This window comes from Xyrauchen texanus, chromosome 30 (assembly GCF_025860055.1).
Source record: "Xyrauchen texanus isolate HMW12.3.18 chromosome 30, RBS_HiC_50CHRs, whole genome shotgun sequence".
Taxonomy (NCBI): domain Eukaryota; kingdom Metazoa; phylum Chordata; class Actinopteri; order Cypriniformes; family Catostomidae; genus Xyrauchen; species Xyrauchen texanus.
The window spans coordinates 18,223,094-18,242,725 of NC_068305.1; the positions used below are offsets into that span (position 1 = coordinate 18,223,094).

At 36.2% G+C, this 19,632-nt stretch overlaps 2 protein-coding genes across 3 annotated transcripts in view; one reads left to right on the top strand and one right to left on the bottom strand.

Moving 5' to 3' along the window:
* LOC127623993 (sorting nexin-17-like) overlaps positions 1–12,297 on the bottom strand; it is a 36,313-nt gene extending 24,016 nt beyond the window's left edge. For both annotated transcript variants that reach the window (XM_052098560.1, XM_052098559.1), the window contains exons 1-3: positions 11,500–12,297; positions 3,960–4,034; positions 1,986–2,103 (exon numbers count right to left, since the gene is read on the bottom strand). In XM_052098560.1, the coding sequence (XP_051954520.1) occupies positions 1,986–2,103; positions 3,960–4,034; positions 11,500–11,559 (253 nt within the window). In that variant the 5' untranslated portion in view covers positions 11,560–12,297. The remainder of the gene's footprint in view (positions 1–1,985; positions 2,104–3,959; positions 4,035–11,499) is intronic.
* Positions 12,298–14,895: 2,598 nt separating this feature from the next.
* On the top strand, positions 14,896–19,502 carry atraid (all-trans retinoic acid-induced differentiation factor). Its single transcript, XM_052098894.1, has 7 exons — positions 14,896–15,036; positions 15,236–15,360; positions 15,485–15,553; positions 17,560–17,631; positions 17,726–17,847; positions 17,928–18,028; positions 18,202–19,502. Exons 1-7 carry the CDS (start codon positions 14,932–14,934, stop codon positions 18,304–18,306), a joined length of 699 nt encoding a protein of 232 aa, XP_051954854.1. The 5' UTR covers positions 14,896–14,931; the 3' UTR covers positions 18,307–19,502.
* The last annotated feature ends 130 nt before the right edge of the window (positions 19,503–19,632 follow it).

Below are 19,632 nucleotides of genomic sequence, written 5' to 3' on the forward strand. Positions count from 1 at the left end.
TGAATAGAAGTGCCTGTGCTGGAATGGATAAAAGCAAACGGTTCTGGTGCTGCCAGCACCACTGATTTCCCTTTGTGTAGAAAACCTCACCACTAACCTGTTACAAGTAAAACATCACAAAATCCTCAACACTTTATGATATTGGTGGCCCAAAAATGTTCCACAACATCTTTTATTGTGTGTGTCTGATCTGTTTTCTCACAGTTATGCCAGTGGAGAATACCAACAAGATCCATTCTCTTTCAGGAACTGCAGGAATGACTCAGTCAGGCATACAGAACCTCTTATGAGGGATTAAAGGAATAGTTTACCCAAATGTGAATAATGTGCCAACTTATACTCATGCAAACCTTACATTAAAGTCAATGAATGACATCAGAAGGATATAGCAGTCATATAGACCCAATTGTGTGATGATTTTATGGTGCTATATTGTCATTTTGGAGTTAGACAGCCCCAGTCCTCATTCACTTTTATTATATGGAATAAAGTGGCCAAGATATTCATAAATTCACCTTTTGTGTTCCACGGATCAAAAAATAAGGGTGAGTAAGTTATGACAATTTTCATTTTGGGGTGAACTATCCCTTAAAGGCTGATCTTGGTCATGTAGATAAAGTCAGTAGTACACTTTGGCTTGAGATTAGATTGACAGTTAAACAGTTGGCTGACCTACCCAATATCGTAGACAGAAAATGCATAAACCTTAATTTGCAATAGCAAGTGAACAACCCAGAATGGGTAATACTGGTAAAAACTGGTAATACCACATACAAAAGCGAATGTGTAGCTAGTATTTCAATACAATTATTTAAAAAAATGTAAATGTTTAATTTAACTGGTTATAGTATTCTAAACTTTAATAAAGACTATTATTAAATGAATAAGTATTCGGATACAATTCTGCCTCTCATTTGCCACTCCATTTGAAGATTGACCCAGCCCAGGATTGCATTACCAGTAAATTCTTCATCATGTACCAATTTTCTTAGACACTGACAGATAATTCCAAATGCTGTCCATAATTTTCACAGATAAAAAGAAACCATTTTCACTTAGTGCTTATTTTGACTTCACTCACTCACTCTCCTAGAATTAAAGATGCGCTTCGGTCGATCCAATCACAAGTGGACAAACGGCATCGCCATTCTGTACATGCAATAGGCATCTCTTTTGACTACTTATGTTGGGATTTAGTGCGGAGTCTAAGATTTCATGATATTATTATCATCATGCAGTAACACACTGACATAATAATTAAAGTGCTAAAAAGTATAACAAAAAGCGTGAAATAAGAGGCGTATCGTTTCTGCCAATTATACCTGCATTTAATCTAAGTGCAAACATTATGTTCAGAGCAAAATTCTCAGTTATTTTAGTGGAGTATTGAAGTTCTCCAATTTGTGCATGTATGTATGCATTTTGTACGGATTGTTATTTCCTCTAAAGCCTCATGTAACAAAATTTAAAAAAAACTTGTTTTAGTGCAGCGGCTGACATGTATAGTAGAACGTTCACCCTAGAACTCCATGGATTCACCAGACTCACTTGGGGAGTCAAAATCAATTATACAGTATATCCACTGTTATGTAAATACCATTATTATTGATTCTACACACATTAATGTAGCCCTAGTACTCATGTAATGAAAACAAATATGACTGACAAAAATAGAAATATTACAACTCTGTACGTCAGAGTGACAGATAAACTTTTTTATAGCGCAACCTCTGTACCCAGCTATTTTAAAGGAATAGCATGCCTAAAAATGACACTTCTGTCATTATTTACTCACTCGAACATCACACTAAAGCCATATGACTCACGGTCTAACCCAGCATTTAGTGAATAATGACTTTGGGCTGTCAAGCTCCAAACATTTTGTATTTTACTGAAGAAAGAATGTCATAGGGTGAGTATAAATGAGTGAACTAGCCTTTTAACATGGAACTTTTCAGGTCAAGTACGTGCCAAGTGTTTCTTACCAGCTTGCATGTACTTCTCTAGTTGTTCTCTCCTCTGCTCGACTTCAGCTGGTGTGAGAGTGAAGAGCTTCTTTGGAGGAAAAGCTGGCACCACATTAGTTCCGTATTCTTTCTTTATCTGGTAAACAAAAGACACAAGAAAAGTTTGTCTATTTTAGACTAATGAAGTCAAATGCTAAAAACAAAATCTTGTTTGGTTATCCTCAGTGGACAAAACTTTACAGATGAACATGTCTGCCCTTGGCCAATGTGCATTTCGCTGCCGTGCATGCTGACTATGGGTCTCTCAGGCACTGGGCTAATAAATCTGTATAAACTTGAGCATCCCCTAAAACTTTGCCCGCTGTTGTACCATCTGTGTCATTGGGATTTTAATCAATGACACAATGCAAAACAAACAGCAATTACGGTTTAATTTAATTACATAATTAATAGTGCTTACGTGTGTTATGCATGTTCATAAACAAAGTTAAAATAATAGTGTGAACAAATTATACATTTTTTACAAAAGGTCAGTTTTTCAAATTTGATAAATGAAAGGGATGTCTTCTAAGGGTTAACTGCATCTCCACTCAATGACAACCTCCACAAGCTGCATATGATCTGACTAGGCCCTCAACGCCCAGTTACCTAGCAACAGAGGCTGTGATACAACAACACATGGATGGTGAGATCACTGAAGTTTTCTTTTCTTCATGAGGAAACATGATTTAGTGGTGATGCAATTGGCAGAAGGTGTTAGGATACTCAACATGCAGATTCCCATTACAAGATTTTCATTGACTCATACTAGTCAATAATGGAGAATATGCTCACAGCTTTATAACATAGGAAAAAACAAAGAAGTGTCCTTCCTAGAGAGGATTGAAATTACCCCTTTATCCAATTACTTGAATAAGACGCACAACTAAGAAGATTAGCCTAAAGAACATTTACCCTGCAGCACATCCAAAATAAACTCAGAGTACTTCAAGTAAACAACTATTGGAGGGCCTGGGTAGCTCAGTGGTAAAAGACACTGGCTACTACCACTGGGGTATGCTAGTTTGAATCCCAGGCCATGCTGAGTGAATCCAGCCAGGTCTCCTAAGGAACCAAATTGGCCTCGTTGCTAGGGAAGGTAGATTCACATGGGGTATCCTCCTCATGGTCGCTATAACGTGGTTCACTCTCGGTGGGGTGCGTGGTGAGTTGAGTGTGGATGTTGCGGTGGATGGCGTGAAGCCTCTACACGCGCCATGTCTGCGTGGCAACGCGCTCAACAAGCCACATGATAAGATGCACGGGTTGACGGTCTCAGACACGGAGGCAACTGGGATTCGTCCTCTGACCACCCAGATTGAGGCAGATTAAATCAACAAAGTAAGACATGGAACAAGCTAGCTTTAATGTTTCTGTATGTATCCGTCTTATAAACAAAACTTTGTCATTTATGTGAACAGACTGTGCTTGTCCTGGATATTAATAACATAACAAAAATAAGATAAATTTAGGCTGTATGCTTCTCTTTCAACTTACTGCACAATAGACATTAAATCATCACAACAAAAAAGAAATAGTAACAAAGTAAAAAACAGACCAATATTCAAGACACAATAGTTTCTTTTCTTTTTTAACAAATCCAATCATAATATGAAAATGAAAAGTTAGACATGAAATATGATCAGTGCATCACAGTGGATCATTGTGGATATTTGAATCTGAATGTCAAGGAAAGAATATTTTATTGGCTCTCCATCCAAAGGCAATTTTGTTCCAACTATCTTTCAAACTCATGCAGACGATATTTTGTTTCAATTTCAGTCAAATGTTGTATTGCTGAGAATGTTAATTTCTCTCAGACTGCATCTAGAGCATTAACTGATTTATTTAATAGTCAGTGATTCCCAACTTGTTTAAATATTGCTTTTAATGTGCCAGTTTTCCAAGGCAATCCTTGTTGCAAAAAAGACAAATGATGAAAATGTGGTTCACCTGTTCATGCAGACCCAAGAGTTGGCTGTATCGTACTCGACAATGCAAGACACCATTGACATGGATATTGTAAGCCTGAAAAGAGAACAAACTTAATCTTTATAGACAGACATAATAAACAGAACATAATACAACATGGAAACAAAACTGTCTAATAATATGTTTTTTTTTTTAATTGGCAGATGACCAATATAATGTCAATATAGCCTATAAAAGATTTAATGATTATATAAGATGTCGGCTACACAAAAATGCTTAATTTAATTGAAAAACTATTAAAAATAGTTTGGAAAACAGAACAAGTGCTAGTGATAAATTCTGGAAATGACACTAGCTGGAAATCAGCCAAGCAGGCAAAATTATTGGTCACAAAGGATTAATCAGCCTGGCCGATATATTGGTTTATCACCACCTTCGATTCAAAAAAAAAAAAAAAATGCTTGTTTGTCAATTCATTCCATTTCTCAGATGCAATTTTCGTTTGATCCATATGACATATTCAGTCTCTATTTAAAGAGTGTACTTATTCAAAAAACATTTCTAGTTCATTATGCTTTGTCCTAGTCAGTTGCGTACACTGGTAGAGGCAATATATTCGAGAGCTGCACAAGACCATGCGCTCCTGCATATAGACGTGCGTTCCACTTCTGTTTTGCGCCGTGGTCCGATCTCTGATTCATAGAAATCAGTAGCAAATTTGCTTAGTTTATTTAAACGCTTTATTCATGAAGGGGTTTTGAATCTGGAATTCCTTGCATCCAACATCAACATAGATCAAAAGACCACTTGACTAACACACTGTAAAAGGTTTCACTGTTATTTGTATATTTATGCGTGTACTTCATTTCTGTTGATTCAGCATGTATTTTTATTATGTGTGTGTTTTCTTTTGGGAATTTGTTTTTCAAGCAATTATGGAGGGATTCCCTGTGCATGCTTCTTCATGACACAATGAAGAATTTTAAACTCTTTATAATTTAATGCAGATGTTTTCATTTCAAATGATATAGTCAGAACAACAATTTGAATAAAAGGTAGTTGTGTGGAAGGTTTTTGTAACATAATTAGATATAAGTTTAGCATAAGATGACTCCCAACCTAGGTCAAAAAGAAGGTAAACTTGTCCCAGCTGTCGTCAGATTTTTATCAAATGTATCATTCTCATTCAAGTTTTTTGTCATCTAATGTAAAACACTAATTCAAATATTAAAATGTAATTTTGTATTTTCACAATTAAGATGAATAAGGACATAAATAATGACAGACAAATCATACGATCATAATCATTACCATAATCATATGATCCCAGTCAAATTGATTCATCTGAAAGAAAAAATTTATTCTGTGAACTACATCACAGGGTTTTAGGGTTCCCCCACCTCCGAAATCCCAATTTAACCCCTGACTATAGACCATTTCAAGGACTATTTGTTGGCTCAAGGAAGTGAAGTCTTTGTCCCTTGAACATTTCCTCCTAGTTCTAACTCATTCAAAACAACAGTGGGAGGCACTTCATTCAAAGTGGCTTTAACAAGATTAACATTACTAACGTTAACACGATTGTCATAAAATGCCATTATTGAAATGTGGACTATATGGTTTGGCGGCTGGATGATCTCTGGATGCCTTGCCAAAAGAGCAACCACAAATGGATGCACAAACCTCTGCAGTGAAGTAAGACAGCTGGATACATGCAGTACTAAAAACTGAAGCACACATCTTATATCTGGTAGGTGAACAAATTTTATGCCAGCTAATTGTAAGTTTGAGTGGCAGAGCTCTTAAAGTGACTATAGATCTCTCCCATTATAATGAATAAAGCTGAGTAGTGCTGGTCATTTAGCTGACACTTTTATCCAAAACGACTTACAAATGTTGAACACAACAAGCAATTTTTCACACAAAAGTCAACAATACTTTACAGCATCAAAGTGCAAAGTTCTCGGAGTAGCAGAAAAAAAAAAACAAGAACATTACTTTTAATTAAGACTTCATTATATTATTCGTTAGAACTCGTTAGATCCCTCATTTCCGATAATTCAATAATTATGAGCATCTAAACTACGGTACAATTTAATCGCCTCTCGAGTAAACACTCAGTATCAACAACACATCTGGATAAGTCACTTCATGGGAACAGGTTAATAATTTTAATGGGGAACATGTTTTGACACAGATATCAAACAATTTATGCCAATCATTTACAGTCTTCTGGTAAAAGAGAAAAATTATACATCAAAACAGCTTGTGGGACGGCAATGTCAAAGAGAGTTCAGACTCCTGCTCTTATTTCAGCCATACAAGAATATCAAGCTGTCTCCCCTTTATAATTCACCATGGAAATCACAGCCTTGACATATGCATTCAGTTCACCATATTCTTCTCAGGTTCCGACCTTTCTTTCAACTTTCCAACTGTTGTTGATATTGCATCTATGCCAACACATACAATCAGGAAGGTGATCATATTTCAATATGCAACAATTTTTCTCCCCATTTGTTGTCACAAGAATGTAAGCTGCCAGTTTGTCTTTTCTGAAACTGCATTGTTTACGGTTAACATACAAAATGTGGTAATTTGGGGAAATCAAATTTACGAGCTATTGTTTGACTTCCTGGTCTATTTTTCTCATGAATACTCATCATATAGCACCTATGAAGTTGTTTGAAGAATGTTAGGCTAGATGTTGGTCCAGCTTGTGTTGGGTTGTAAAAAAAAAGGTGCAGTGGGGAAAACAATAAAAATTACATTTAAATTATAAAGTGCAGTGCAACTAATAATCAAGACTATTATTTGATAATTTTATCAAATCACTCATTTACCTTCACACGGCAAAATTCCATGGGCAAGTTTAGTCATCTCAATGGGAATTTGCGTTAATTTTGCATAAAGGACTTTTAGCTTTGAAAAACCTGGTAAACTTTGACAGGTGAATTGTGGTGCTTCGTACAAAGCTATACTGAATATTCACAATGGATAAGGATATCAGTTTAATGTAAAGTTTCTTTTTAACATTACACTCTCATAGAGTATAATTTTTGCTGGTTTGCACATGGACAATGTCCGCCCACACACTCTTCAGGTGTGGAATTTCATAGTGCAAATTTCATTATCACAATTAAGTTTTTCGTTGTTTTAAATCATAATTTTCCAAAAAATGCAATACAAGAGAGCCGATTATTTTCCGAAAATGCTGTTCCAGTGTGGATGAGATGAGTACATGTAGCAATAATGCATTGCATTGTATCAACTAGACAGCAATCAAAACAAGTCGAGGTGGTCTATAAAGTTCAGAGGTTTGCAAGTGAAAGACTTTGAATTTAGAACAGGGAAGCCAAATTTGAAAAATGCCATTCTGAACACAAAGGTCTTTGGTGGAGTGGTGGAGACAGCAAAACATTTCTTTGGGTATTCTTGTGGGTTGTGTGGCCTTTAAAATCTTCAGTCGAGTAGGGGCTGAATGATTAGGAAAATGTAATATTCTTACAAATATTGCGATAGCGATTTGAAATGTGATGATGATTAAGTTAACATAAAAAAAAAGAAAAACCCTAGTAAGTGTTTCCATTTGTCATGGGGAAAGATGCTCCATCATGCCAATAGAAATACTTTTCAAGAAAGGGTTATCACACATGAGTTCTTTAAAAAAAGAACCAGACTAAATAAATAAAAAATAAAGTGAAACAGAGAGGGGGTGGGGGGGGCAGATTCACATTACCTTCACATCGGTTCATTCTGTACCTGTATTTGTCCACTTTGTGATAGTATCTTAACCCACTTATCATTATTTATAATAAGATATAAATTTTTGATTACATTTTTTTTAAACAATACCATATTTATGTAATAATTTCTTAACTTGCATGCAGCATGGCTACGCGGTCTGGTTAAACCCTTAAGCCTTTATTTTGGCAGAAGCTTTTATTTTGGCGGAACACTGGTGGAGGACATCTCTGTTTGTGGTTAAGTTGGCAATTGTATTGTAATGCAGAGAAATGCTCTAATCCACTCTTCGGTCCACAAAAACCTGGCGTTATGAGGTAACTTAAGATTTTGATAGTAACATTTAGTGGCCAAGCGTATTATTATGCTAATGTGCAATTAGAGAATCTAGAATGCGGTTAATGCAGTACAACACCCTCACTCATTAACCTCACGCATACTTTTGAGTATGTGTAACACTACAGAGAACAGAGCTGCGCACATGCAGTAACCGCAGAGAGCAGCGCGTGAAGACTATTTATTTAATTAAATTCCAGCCCTTGCAGTTTAATACTTGTGCTGTCATTTCACAATTTCGATTTTATTTCAATTTTAAGTTCTACAAACAATACAGTGCAGTTGTGACACAAAAACTTTTCGCACAGCTTTGTTTCATTTCATAATGCTTTGTCTCAATGGACTTCACAGAGGAACTCCCTTATATACAGTACATTTTCATACATTATTAATTACATGTGATTATAAAGTCCAACACCCACACCAACGTGTACGCCATGACCCAATAATTGACACCAAGATATGCAATTTCTGCTACACTGCTTATACAAGACATCAAAGATTTCAAAGTTAGAACAAGCCCATTAACAGAGGTAGGGTGATGCCCTCCCATGCACTTATATGTTTCCAAAAATAAAAAAGGAAGAATGAGCATGCAAGTCTTCATCATACATTTTCCCTTTAGTTTCAACAGGATTTTTGCGGTTTAAATTGCAACCCCTTGTTTTTGTGGCTCAGCAAAGTCCACATATTCTGTGACATGGACAGATCCAAAGCGTACTACATGGCTCCCTGTCTGATATAGAGCGAGACAACCTTCTGGTTCAGACGTAAATGTTTCTGAAGAAAACCACCGCATTTTGTGTGTGAAAGCTGAACGCAAACAGGAACAAAGCAAAGCAAAATTAAATTTGTGGTGGCTAAGGGACATTTTTTATAGACTACTTCGGATAAGCAGTTGAAGATGGATGGATGGATGGATGAATGCATTTAAATATGTAAAACGTTTACAATTGTGTAAAAAATCAAGTTACATAATATGTCTAGTTATAAATGAAACAGTTGTACTTCACACCATGGCCAAGCGAAGGGAAAAACATTTAGGAGCTGTAAAAATGTGAGTATAACGTGATCACTGCTGCCCTACAGTTCACATTCAGACATCAGGCCACAACTGTTTTGTATTTTAATTCTGAGGCCTTCAAAGACTTATCTATGAAGAATTTCAGTGTCATTATATTTATCATGTATACATACATTTACATGGACACTAGAAAGAGTGGATGTCAAAGTTTTCAGTATATACAGACTTAAATTTTAGTTTGTTGCACACACAAAGCTAAGTATATACACACCTTTAAAAGACTTTGAATGCAAGTCACTTTTATGGTGTTTTTTTATTTTACATTTTGGAGCTTGACGGCCCCAGTCAGCATTCACTGTCATTATATGGCAAAGAGTGGCTAGTATTAGGATAGGAATGTTATAAAATGTTGATACATCGATTATTGATCACCACATTATTTTTCTCGATATGTTTTGAGGCATTGATATCTTAACATTAGCTAATTTGTGTGCTTTCTAATTCACAGTCAGCTGGCCTTACATTTAATGTAGCTTGGCGTGATAGCTTTGGGAAACCACAAGGGGGTGATATAAAATGTACTGTACTTAATAAGAACAGGTCAATGCAGTGCAGGTGGCAGTCAAAAGTTGTGAATCAAGTCACCATACACACTAAAGTTATTAAGGCTTATGTACTTGAACAATGTGACCGATGAGTTTGCAGGTTACAAATGAAACCGTTGCAAATGTACAAACTGAACGATTAGAAATGGCGGAGTTTATTATGCAGTTTCTCTGTATGTAGCCTTGAATGTTTCATTCAATCTGTCAAACCACAAAAAGACATACATTTAACGAAACAAAAATACATGATGTAGGCTATATGAAAGATACATGTACACAATATATCATCTAGTGATGGCTGGAGTAAATAATCTATGTCCTTTCATAATGATATGGATCGAATTGAATGAAAAACAATGAGAGTTGGGCTCAGTGGTACTTAAGAATTTTGAGCAGCCTCAGAAGTCGTAGCTGGGCATGTGCGGTGTGCGTACATTCATAGAAAATAATTGTTTCGAATTTTAGAACGTGCCATGCCACCCGACAGACGTGTACCCGGTCCTGCTCCGAACCGGAGTCTCTAGCATGGGAGTCGGGCGCGCTAACAAGGAGGCTAAAGGTTTCAGCCGCTAGCGTCAGTCGCTAGTGCGCATGGAGACTAGAGTAGTAAGGTTTACACATGCCACACAGCACGTACCAGCAGGCTACCATTACAGATCAGTCCAGTGTGCGACCCCATTTAAGTTACCCTGTCACAAACACTTTACCAAAACTGTGTTAAGAAATATGTATGAAGAGACAAAAACTATTGTGCAATGATTATCTGCAATTTTTCAGATATAAATACAGCTATAGATCGATAATTATCAGGGAGGAAACAAATCTTTACGATTCCAAGCCAAGCCAGCAATTTTTTTTCAAAACTTTACCTTTTGTGTCCCACTGAAAAAAGTAATACATGTTTGGAACGTCATGGGGCTGAGTACATAATGACAGAACTTTAATTTGTGGGTGAACTATCCCTTTTAGAGTACTAAAAGCATCCATGCGTCATTGCTCGGTGGAGTACTTGTTTATTATTATTTATTTCAAATTATTTGGTGGCTACGGAATCAACACCATACGCCGCACATCTGCAGACACAACACCTACGAGCAAGGATTCAGGCAGATCAGACATTATGTAGTGCGATGCAGATGTAGCCTCGTCAGCCTCAGCTGGAGAAATGCGAAGACACCATTCTGAGACTGACAAAGCTTTCCTGGTCTGCTTCTACCTTTTAATGCAATAATCCCTTGTCAGTGTGCCTGTATTTGTTATTCATTGAGTCATGTGATGTGACAGACACTTGGCAGCGGTAGTCTGAGTCTGAGCAACAATTCCGCCAATAGCTGGTGTAAACAGTAGATGTGATAGACTTATTAGTTACATCTAATATCAACTAAATAGATCGAGAATGCGGCATTAAAACTTAGAAGCATGAATAAAAATGTCTGTCGTTTACAGACATTTCATACGACCGTCAAACAAAAGTAGGCTAAATAGGCTACTTTTGGTTTGACATTTTTGGGTAAAACGGCCATAGAGTTTAATATAATTAATATAAAACAATTAAACACACATATAGCCTACTATAAACGCATATTGCCCCCAAAGTGTCGTATGCCATAAAATTGAAGTTTTTCTGAGCATTTTACAATGGGTGTGAAGTCTAATAAAATAAGAAATCTGTTTTGGAATTGAAGATACGTGTGTGTGTGTGTGTGTGTGTGTGTGTGTGTGTGTGTGTGTGTGTGTGTGTGTGTGTGTTTGTTTGTGACGCTTTATTCCAAATTTTGTCAAAACTAACTTGGATTCACTGATGTTTCGACCGTGTCTCCAAATTACAAAGCTGTATGTACATCGACCTTACCACATGTGTAGATCCATTTTCATCGGAGCGGACTTCCGTCTCAGGGATGGAGAAATGCATTTTCTAACCTGCGACTGCACGTCTTCCACGAAGTTGAGAATGTTGTAAATAGCGAGAATATTCACGGAAAGTCCTCGGTGTTGGTTTGTTCATATAGGAACCAACCCGAATGACGGCGAGCAAATCTCGCGCAGATTTCCTGTGGAGTCCTATCCAGTCCAGTCCAAACTAGAGTGGAGTTATGTCAGAAAATGTCCTTTTTATTTGCATGAGATTAATAATAAAACTTTCTTAATGTTCGGGGCTGAACTTTTCCAATAAACATCTAAGAAGCAGCCATGTTGCAACTGGAGGTAATTCCACGTTCATTGTCGGCAATTTATCGGTCCGTGTCGCCCAATCTGTTCCTTCACTTCCTCGCGCACTGTAAAAGTATGTGGGGATCAAATCTGCAAAACACGTATCATCGCGAGGCCCGCAATCCAATCAACTTTCCGATTATGTTAAGGTTGTCCGGGTTTGTGTAGAGCCCCCGTTTCTACCAACATTGGTACATACGAACCAGTACAGAGAGACAACAAATGAAGAAATTGGTAGTCGCCGCATGCATTTCGCAATACCGATGCAGTGCTCGTACTTGTTAGGGTGTTTAGAAGAAAATACATGAGTCTACACTGTAGCGAAACCTTCCATCACTGTTGAAGAAGCTGCCGCTCCGCTAAAATATGTTCAATATCTGTATCTGTATCTGCTCTCTCCCGAAACATTGCAACAGTCCACTGGATCAAACCATTTCGTGCAGAGGAGGGGAGTCACTGCGTAAAAAAGGCGTTCAATTCGAGAGTCTAGGGCGTGATATAACATGTTGCAAGCGATGTGCTCGTTGTAAATAATCTCTAAACCCCAGTAAACAGAGAACGTTCCTTTAACGTTAGCCTTTGGTTGCCGTTAGTTAATTTTTTCTTCTAACGTTCTAGGAACGTTCTCTTTAGGTTGTATTTTTGCAACCATAAACTATACCGTTCTCAGAACGTTGCAGGGAGATTTTTGTGGGACAACCTTAAAAGAAATTACACAGAATGTTCTCTAATTGTTATTTTAAGCTTTTAATTTTTTCATTCACATATTTAATTCATGTTTGTCATATTTGATCATTTTTATAGATGTTTCAGAGAAGTTAATAGACAACAATGACTGGCTTTAGTGCCTTACAGCATTTAATTAAAAGTGAAAGTAAAGATCAGAAGATTTTAACGCAATATAAAGATATGTGATAAACAAACATAATCTTAAAAGTTATAATTTAAATATGAATGTAGCTGTTCAAATATGGCTATATTCTTAATATCAGTGCTCTTCTGTTACTTTTAAATTGACTTGTGATACAGCTTTTGCTTTCAGTTAAACTGTATGATTGGATATTAAAATAGTATTGGATATTAAATACTAATTTATAGACTTGTTTAGAAATAGGACAGCACAACAGGGGCATGAAAAATGGCTAATCGCAGGTAGCAAAATACACTCAGGCCAGATCCGTTTAGAATCCCACCTGCCTGAGCCAATCCCTGTTACCTGCACCTCTGTCTCCTGTATTCGGGCCGGATGCCTGTTTACTCACTCCCCGATTCGATGTGGTATTTCTAATGACAACTGTTTGAAACACATTTTGGATATTGGAAATAACTTTAAAATTGTGGTTGTGTATATATTACATTTCCAGACTATGAATTATATAGGCTTTAACTTGATAATTAGCTTTACTAGAATGGATTCTCTTGATAATAGATATATTTACACTGATCAGCTACATCATTAAAATCACCTGCCTAATATTTTGTAGATCCCCTCATGCTACTAAAACAGCACCAACCCATATCTCATAATACCTTTCTGACATGATATTCTTCTCACCACAATTCTGAGTTACCACTTTGTCAGTTTTAACCAGTCTGGCCATTTACTGTTGACCTCTCTCATCAACAAGGCATTTCCATCCACAGAACTGCCACTCACTGGATTATTTTTGTTTTTGTCACCATTCTGCATAAATTCTGACATACTGGGCAAGCCTACAAGGAGCAGGGGATAAACACCTAACCCGCAGCATAACAGAAGTATGCTGGGAGTATAAATATATGAAGAAAGTAGTTTTGGGCGGAATTGTGGGCTGTGGGCCAGAAAGCTAGGAATAGAGAATATACCAATTTGTTCTGCATTAAAATGGTAATCCATCTTGGAAAACTCCAAAACCAATGGTTGATATGAGTCTATTAGAAGATCAAGAGGAAATGATAGAGAGAATTATGGAAATTTGGTAAGTGCATTCTTGAGTGAGAGATATCAGTCATGCTTGCATATATTTACAGATGGATCTAAAGATCCAATGAGTCAAGAGGTAAGGATAGGAGTATTTGTTCCAAAGCATAACATAAAGATGAGTCAGACATTAAGCAAAAATATATCAGTATACTGTATACTGCAGAGCTGACTGCTATGGATAGAGCAAAATAGAACAGACAAGTGGTAATATGCTCTGATTCTTCTTCGGGGCTAAATAGTATTTTATCTGCAGTCAGAAAGATAAGACTTGCTAACAATATTCATCGTTGCACAGGGTAAAAATAACTGGAGTGATAAAATACTTTTGTTGGGTACCTGCACATGTTGGGGTGGTAGAGAATGAGGTAGTGGGTAAATTAGCCAAAAAAGCACTTGATAAAAGAGAAACTGATGTTCAAATACCATTAAGGAAAAATGAGGTTAAATCTAGAATTGGAAGAAATTAAACAATGAGTGGCAAGACTGGTAGTGGACAGTGGCAATACAGATGGCTTTATAAAAGTATGAGGACAGTGGTAAGCAAAAGGCAAGTAGGGAAGAACAGAAGAGAAGTATTATTAATCAGGTTAAGGTTGGGACATACCGGACTAAACTCATCATTGGCAATCCTGGGTAAACACGATCGGGGATGGCATGTGTGATAGCTGTGGGGTCTTAGAAAGTGTGGAGCACATATTGTTGGAGTGTATTAAATATAGTACATCTCGTAGATGTTTAATGGAATGTATTGAGAAGAGGCTGGTGAGCGCTGGCGATTTTTTAGGAATAGACAAGGTGGATGGGCAGGTGCACTGTTTACTTTTTACGGAATACAGGATTAGAAGATATAGTATGGTGCAAAACCTAGGTCTGAACTGTGAGGGGGTTGGGTGGACGATGGAGGAGCTGAACACGGAGCGCCATCTGAAATCTGATCTATAATCACAGATATGGGAGCAAGGTGGAGCTTCTAGGTTACTGGTTCTAGGCAGAAGATATAGTGTAGAGCAAATATATGATAGGTGGCGGTAATCATCCAAGGAGTGGACGGCCATTAACGGAGAAGAAGAAGAAGAAGAAGAAAAGTCATGTGACGATGCTTGTGCGAAAATGACAGCTGGCTTGAAAACATCTGCGCCGTCGACTGTGTATTTATGTAGTATTTTATTTGTTTTATTTAAGACGTATGTTGGCAGTCAGGATACTGATGCACAGGTGATATTTTATCAAGTTCGAGGCTGGTGTTAGTGTTAGTAACATAGATACTAACAGTGTTAGTAACATAGATAGCACTGTTGTGACATGGTAACAGGACGCGAATGTCAGATTTTAAATGATTAGGCCTACATATTAAACTGCATAAACTGGGTTATTTAAAGCACATTTGGAAAGCTTTCACTTTTGTATTCTACAGTTATGTCAAATGTGCGAAGGAACTGTGCGACAAGACAGCCCTGTGTGGGATTTCTGCCTAACAAAAGGTCATATTAAGGATCACTGCTGTTTTGGAAATATCAGCAATGTAGACACTATTATAGGGTAGGAATGCACTTTCTAGTGTCCCACCACTTAAATGGAATATTATACTACATATATACACACAGAATTATACACACCATTGTATACTATTTTTATATCTGTATTGTTTCTTCTGCTTCTTCAGGTTGGACCTCGCAAATTGTTCTATCAGACATGTAGAGCACCTTTATGATGCATCCACAGCAATGATAATGTATGTATCAAGAGCAGGTTTAATCGTAGAAATCTATATTTCAGGGTTTTAGCACTGGATCACCCACCATTTATAAAATCTGTAGCATCAACTGTGCATTTATGTTGTAGGGTACAACTTAAAGTCCTTTTTGTCACTATACACTGGAAAATGTTCCTCTTCCATGAGATAATATGTAATATGATAACGTGTAATGTCTAAAGGTATCCAATGAGGCAATTTGGTCTCATTAAAAAAAATATAATAATAATTTATCATTTTCAGTTTTGGTTAAAGTCATTAAATCAAATCAAACTTTCAATAACTGTCCAGTAAATGGAAGTGTAGTAAATGATAGGGGAAAAGCCCCCCCGGTTGCAGGGGCTAAAGGCCCCTATTAAACAACAGATTTGTTATTAACAGTTTTTAAATTGGGCTCACATTGACTCATCTAATCATAACAGAGATTAGTTTGTTTATACTGTAGATTACTTCAAATGTAATAAACTGCCAAATGTGTTTGAATTTAACACAAGATGGTTCACTTTATTTCCTGATGTGGTTATTTTTAGTAAGCATCATCTTAATTTGTTACTCAAAAAAGCATCTTGGTGTCTCAAAATTATTTGCATTAGTTGACCACTTTTGCCTTATAACTATTGCCCCTATATCTACACAATATAACTATAAACCCCCATAGGGGCCTTTTACCCCAAGTGTGGGTTAAAATGCTCCCTCACCACTTTTCTTTCTTTTTTTTTTTTTTTTTTTACTGAATTTTAATCTAAATAACCTTCCATTATTATTTATTTTGAAACAAATTATGTTGCTCCCATCAATATTCAATAAAAAAAGATTGATTTTTGATAGTTTTTGATAGTGATTTTTGACACATTTTGCGAGCATGATAAAAGCTAAATTTCCTAAAGGGTGCCTTTAGCTCCGTTGTATCCCATTTTATTTGTTATATTTAACTCTAAACATTACCCAATGTCAAGTTTTTAAATTTTGCATGAAGTGGTCTTTTGATCTGCCACTCCAGGTATTCCTCAATGAGGATGTATTCTGTTCTTTCATGTGAACTGACTTTTTTTATTTTATTTTTTATTTGAGTTAAATTATAAGAGAATTTGCATCATTACTCCTAGAACTGTGGGTCCTATTTAACCCAAATGAATCTTCTATGATATTCAGTGCATTTAATATGATGCTCTTTTTGTAATGCATTTATATTTTTGTGTTATATAAAAGTATAGAAAGTTGTCATTCTTCTGATGCTTATAACCAAAGTGCTTGACATTTCACCCATTACAGGGACAGTCCTCAAGGAACAATGCGAGGTTAAATGCCTTGTTCATGCAAGGGCACATTAGTCGTTGCTTCTGAACCACTTCTTGGTGTATTTGAACCTGCAACTTTTTTTTCTTCTCAGTATCCCTCAACTCATTGAACAACTGTAGTTGCATAGAGTAATTTGGAAATATAGTGGCAATATAGAGAACATAAGGTTGTCATTTTACAATTTTATAATTAATAAAATAAATAAATACACATTTATCCTAGTTTATTGTTTTTATATGTATGTGTTTGTGTGGGAATAGTGTTGAGACATTTAATATTTTACCACCAAACATGGAAATTGCCCATATTTCTGCTATTGAGGCTTTTTTTACACTGTTACTCAAAACACCTACTCCGTTTTCAATGCGTCTGAAACTCTTCAGATTTGAAAAAATGATATATCAACTATATATAATTTTTTATTACGTATCATTTTTAAAATTATCATCAGAGTTAATTTTACTTAGAAAAAATGCCTACCTTTATAAAGAATAAGCATTTCGATTTTACCTGGGTCGTTTTTGACCCACATATGCATTTAAGCGGGATGAAGATATATGTGCATTTTAGGATTAAGACATATGTTGACAGGCAGGATACTGAAGGGACAGATGAGACTATATCTTGGATAATGAATCCAGTCTATGTATCAAGTTATTGTTTCACCTGTAACTGTATTTTCACAGAGATCTCTCCAACAACCCAATCTTCAATCTGAGTGATTTGATTTTTCAGGGTTTTAGCCATCTTAATGAACTGTAAGTTATGCATAAGTGCATTATATCTTTTTATTATATTTATGATAAACCAGTTAGATAACCTGGCATTTTTTCTTTTTTTTTTTTTACTCAGTATACTACCCTCAAAACTGGAGTGTCCAGGGAGCAGTGCAGCATGGGAGAAGGTAGAGGTCAAACATAATGTCAGAGTCTGTGAAGGACAGAAAAATGTTTGCAATCAGACACAACAAATCTGTAAGTTATCAATCTTTAAAATGCTAAAATTAAAAACTGCTTGGAAATTTCATGATTATTTTTGTATCTACTATCTTCAGCCTGGAATTGCCCTGAAAACTCATTTTGCAGGCCATATGGACCAGGGTTTTTTGAGTGTTCCTGTCTCTATAATTTCTACGGATACAAGTGCATGAGACAGGTGCGACCCCTTGCAAATCATCACGAACATTTCATACAATTGGACATTATTCCTCTACACTTAAAAATCTGAAATAGCTAACTGTATGTGTTAATAATAAAATCAGAGAACACAGTGTCTATGTGACTACATTGCAGAGGCAGTTCCTTACTTTCACTTGTAATTTATTACAGGGAGTGTTTCCCACAACTATGGTGCTTGGGATACTCACTGGGTGCACAGTTGTGGTTTCCTCTTTACTGTGGTTCACACAAAGACGAAAGACCAACTCCACTTGAGTTTTAATGAGAAGTGACTGGTGGGATGACAATAGAATGGAGTACAAATAGACATCTCTCAGGATGCATCAATAATGATGCAAGAGATGACCTATCAGTTTCATTTACTTTAAGGTTAACCATCTGTAGAACAATTAATTTCCTTGTTCTTCAAACCTTCTAAAAGTGGGTTTCTGTGGTATTTTTAATTTAGCAACATATGAGCTTTGAGCACATAGAAAGTTTGATTTGAAAAAGTTAACGCTACAAATCTTAGAGGTCTTTAAAAAAAAAATTATTTATGCACTTTTGTAAGATCTTTATTTTATTTTGCACAGCCTTGAAGAGGCTGGTTTGAAAAGGGAAAACTGACCACTGACTGACCTCTTTGATCATCTTTGGAGGGCACCCACATTTCTGACAGCAGTTTTGAATTTATCTCTAAACATTTCTAAGTGTAGCAATGAGAACATTTTTTTTGAACAATGATTACTAAATATCTTTACTGTTTTACATATTTTGTGTTAAGGCAAAAGTGTTATAATTTTAAAGACAATTCTAATGTTTACCTATCAAGTGTTCTTGACATGTAAAAAACTAGGACCATGTGGCTTACAGGAGATAATGAGCGGTGTGGGATTGTTAATATTTGTGAAATATGTAAATTGTATTACTGCCAAATCCTGCTTGTTTACAGCTGTCATAGTTATTAGATTATTACTGTCTGCTGTTTATGATCATTCAACCTCCTCAATCTTTAGGATTTCCCTTTTTGCAATTGTATTCAACTAAATAGAGGGGCTCACCTACTACACCACTAGAACAATACTGACATTTTCAAGTTACATTATGTGAATCTCAGTTTCTGTAGCTGTCTGTAATGTAGCATTGTGGTAGGGAAATCAGCAGGACACTATACTTTGGCAACCTTGTACTTGAAATAGATTTGTTTGACAAATGCCTTGTTCTGTTTTATCTAAACCATATATTTTCCCATAGCTCTTCCAGGGTTTTGGTAATATTATAAACAGAACTCCTTATGCAACATATTCAGCTTTTGATTGGTCTTCTATACATTTGCACCTGGACTATATCACACGCAGAACACCTCTTTTCCCCTTTTCACATCAATGAAAGGACAGACAACAGCAACTGTCTAAAAAGGAAAATGGATGTTTCTAACACTGTTTCTGCATATGCACCGATACTCATGATGGGCAAAATTGTATTATATGAACGCAAAACAAAAATCTTAAAATTTAGTTGACTTTGCAAAAGGACCAGAAGCTATTTCTGACAATCTTGATGTCGTTTACAATTCCTAGTAGAATTTTCCCAAGAAAAAGT

Bases quoted from the DNA above. Each gene is read 5' to 3' on its own strand.
- atraid (XM_052098894.1), top strand. From the start codon at position 14,932: ATGACAGCTGGCTTGAAAACATCTGCGCCGTCGACTGTGTATTTATGT. The intron at 15,554-17,559 runs GTATGTATCAAG...GTATTTTCACAG, and splicing joins GCATCCACAGCAATGATAAT to AGATCTCTCCAACAACCCAA. The intron at 17,848-17,927 runs GTAAGTTATCAA...TACTATCTTCAG, and splicing joins CAATCAGACACAACAAATCT to CCTGGAATTGCCCTGAAAAC.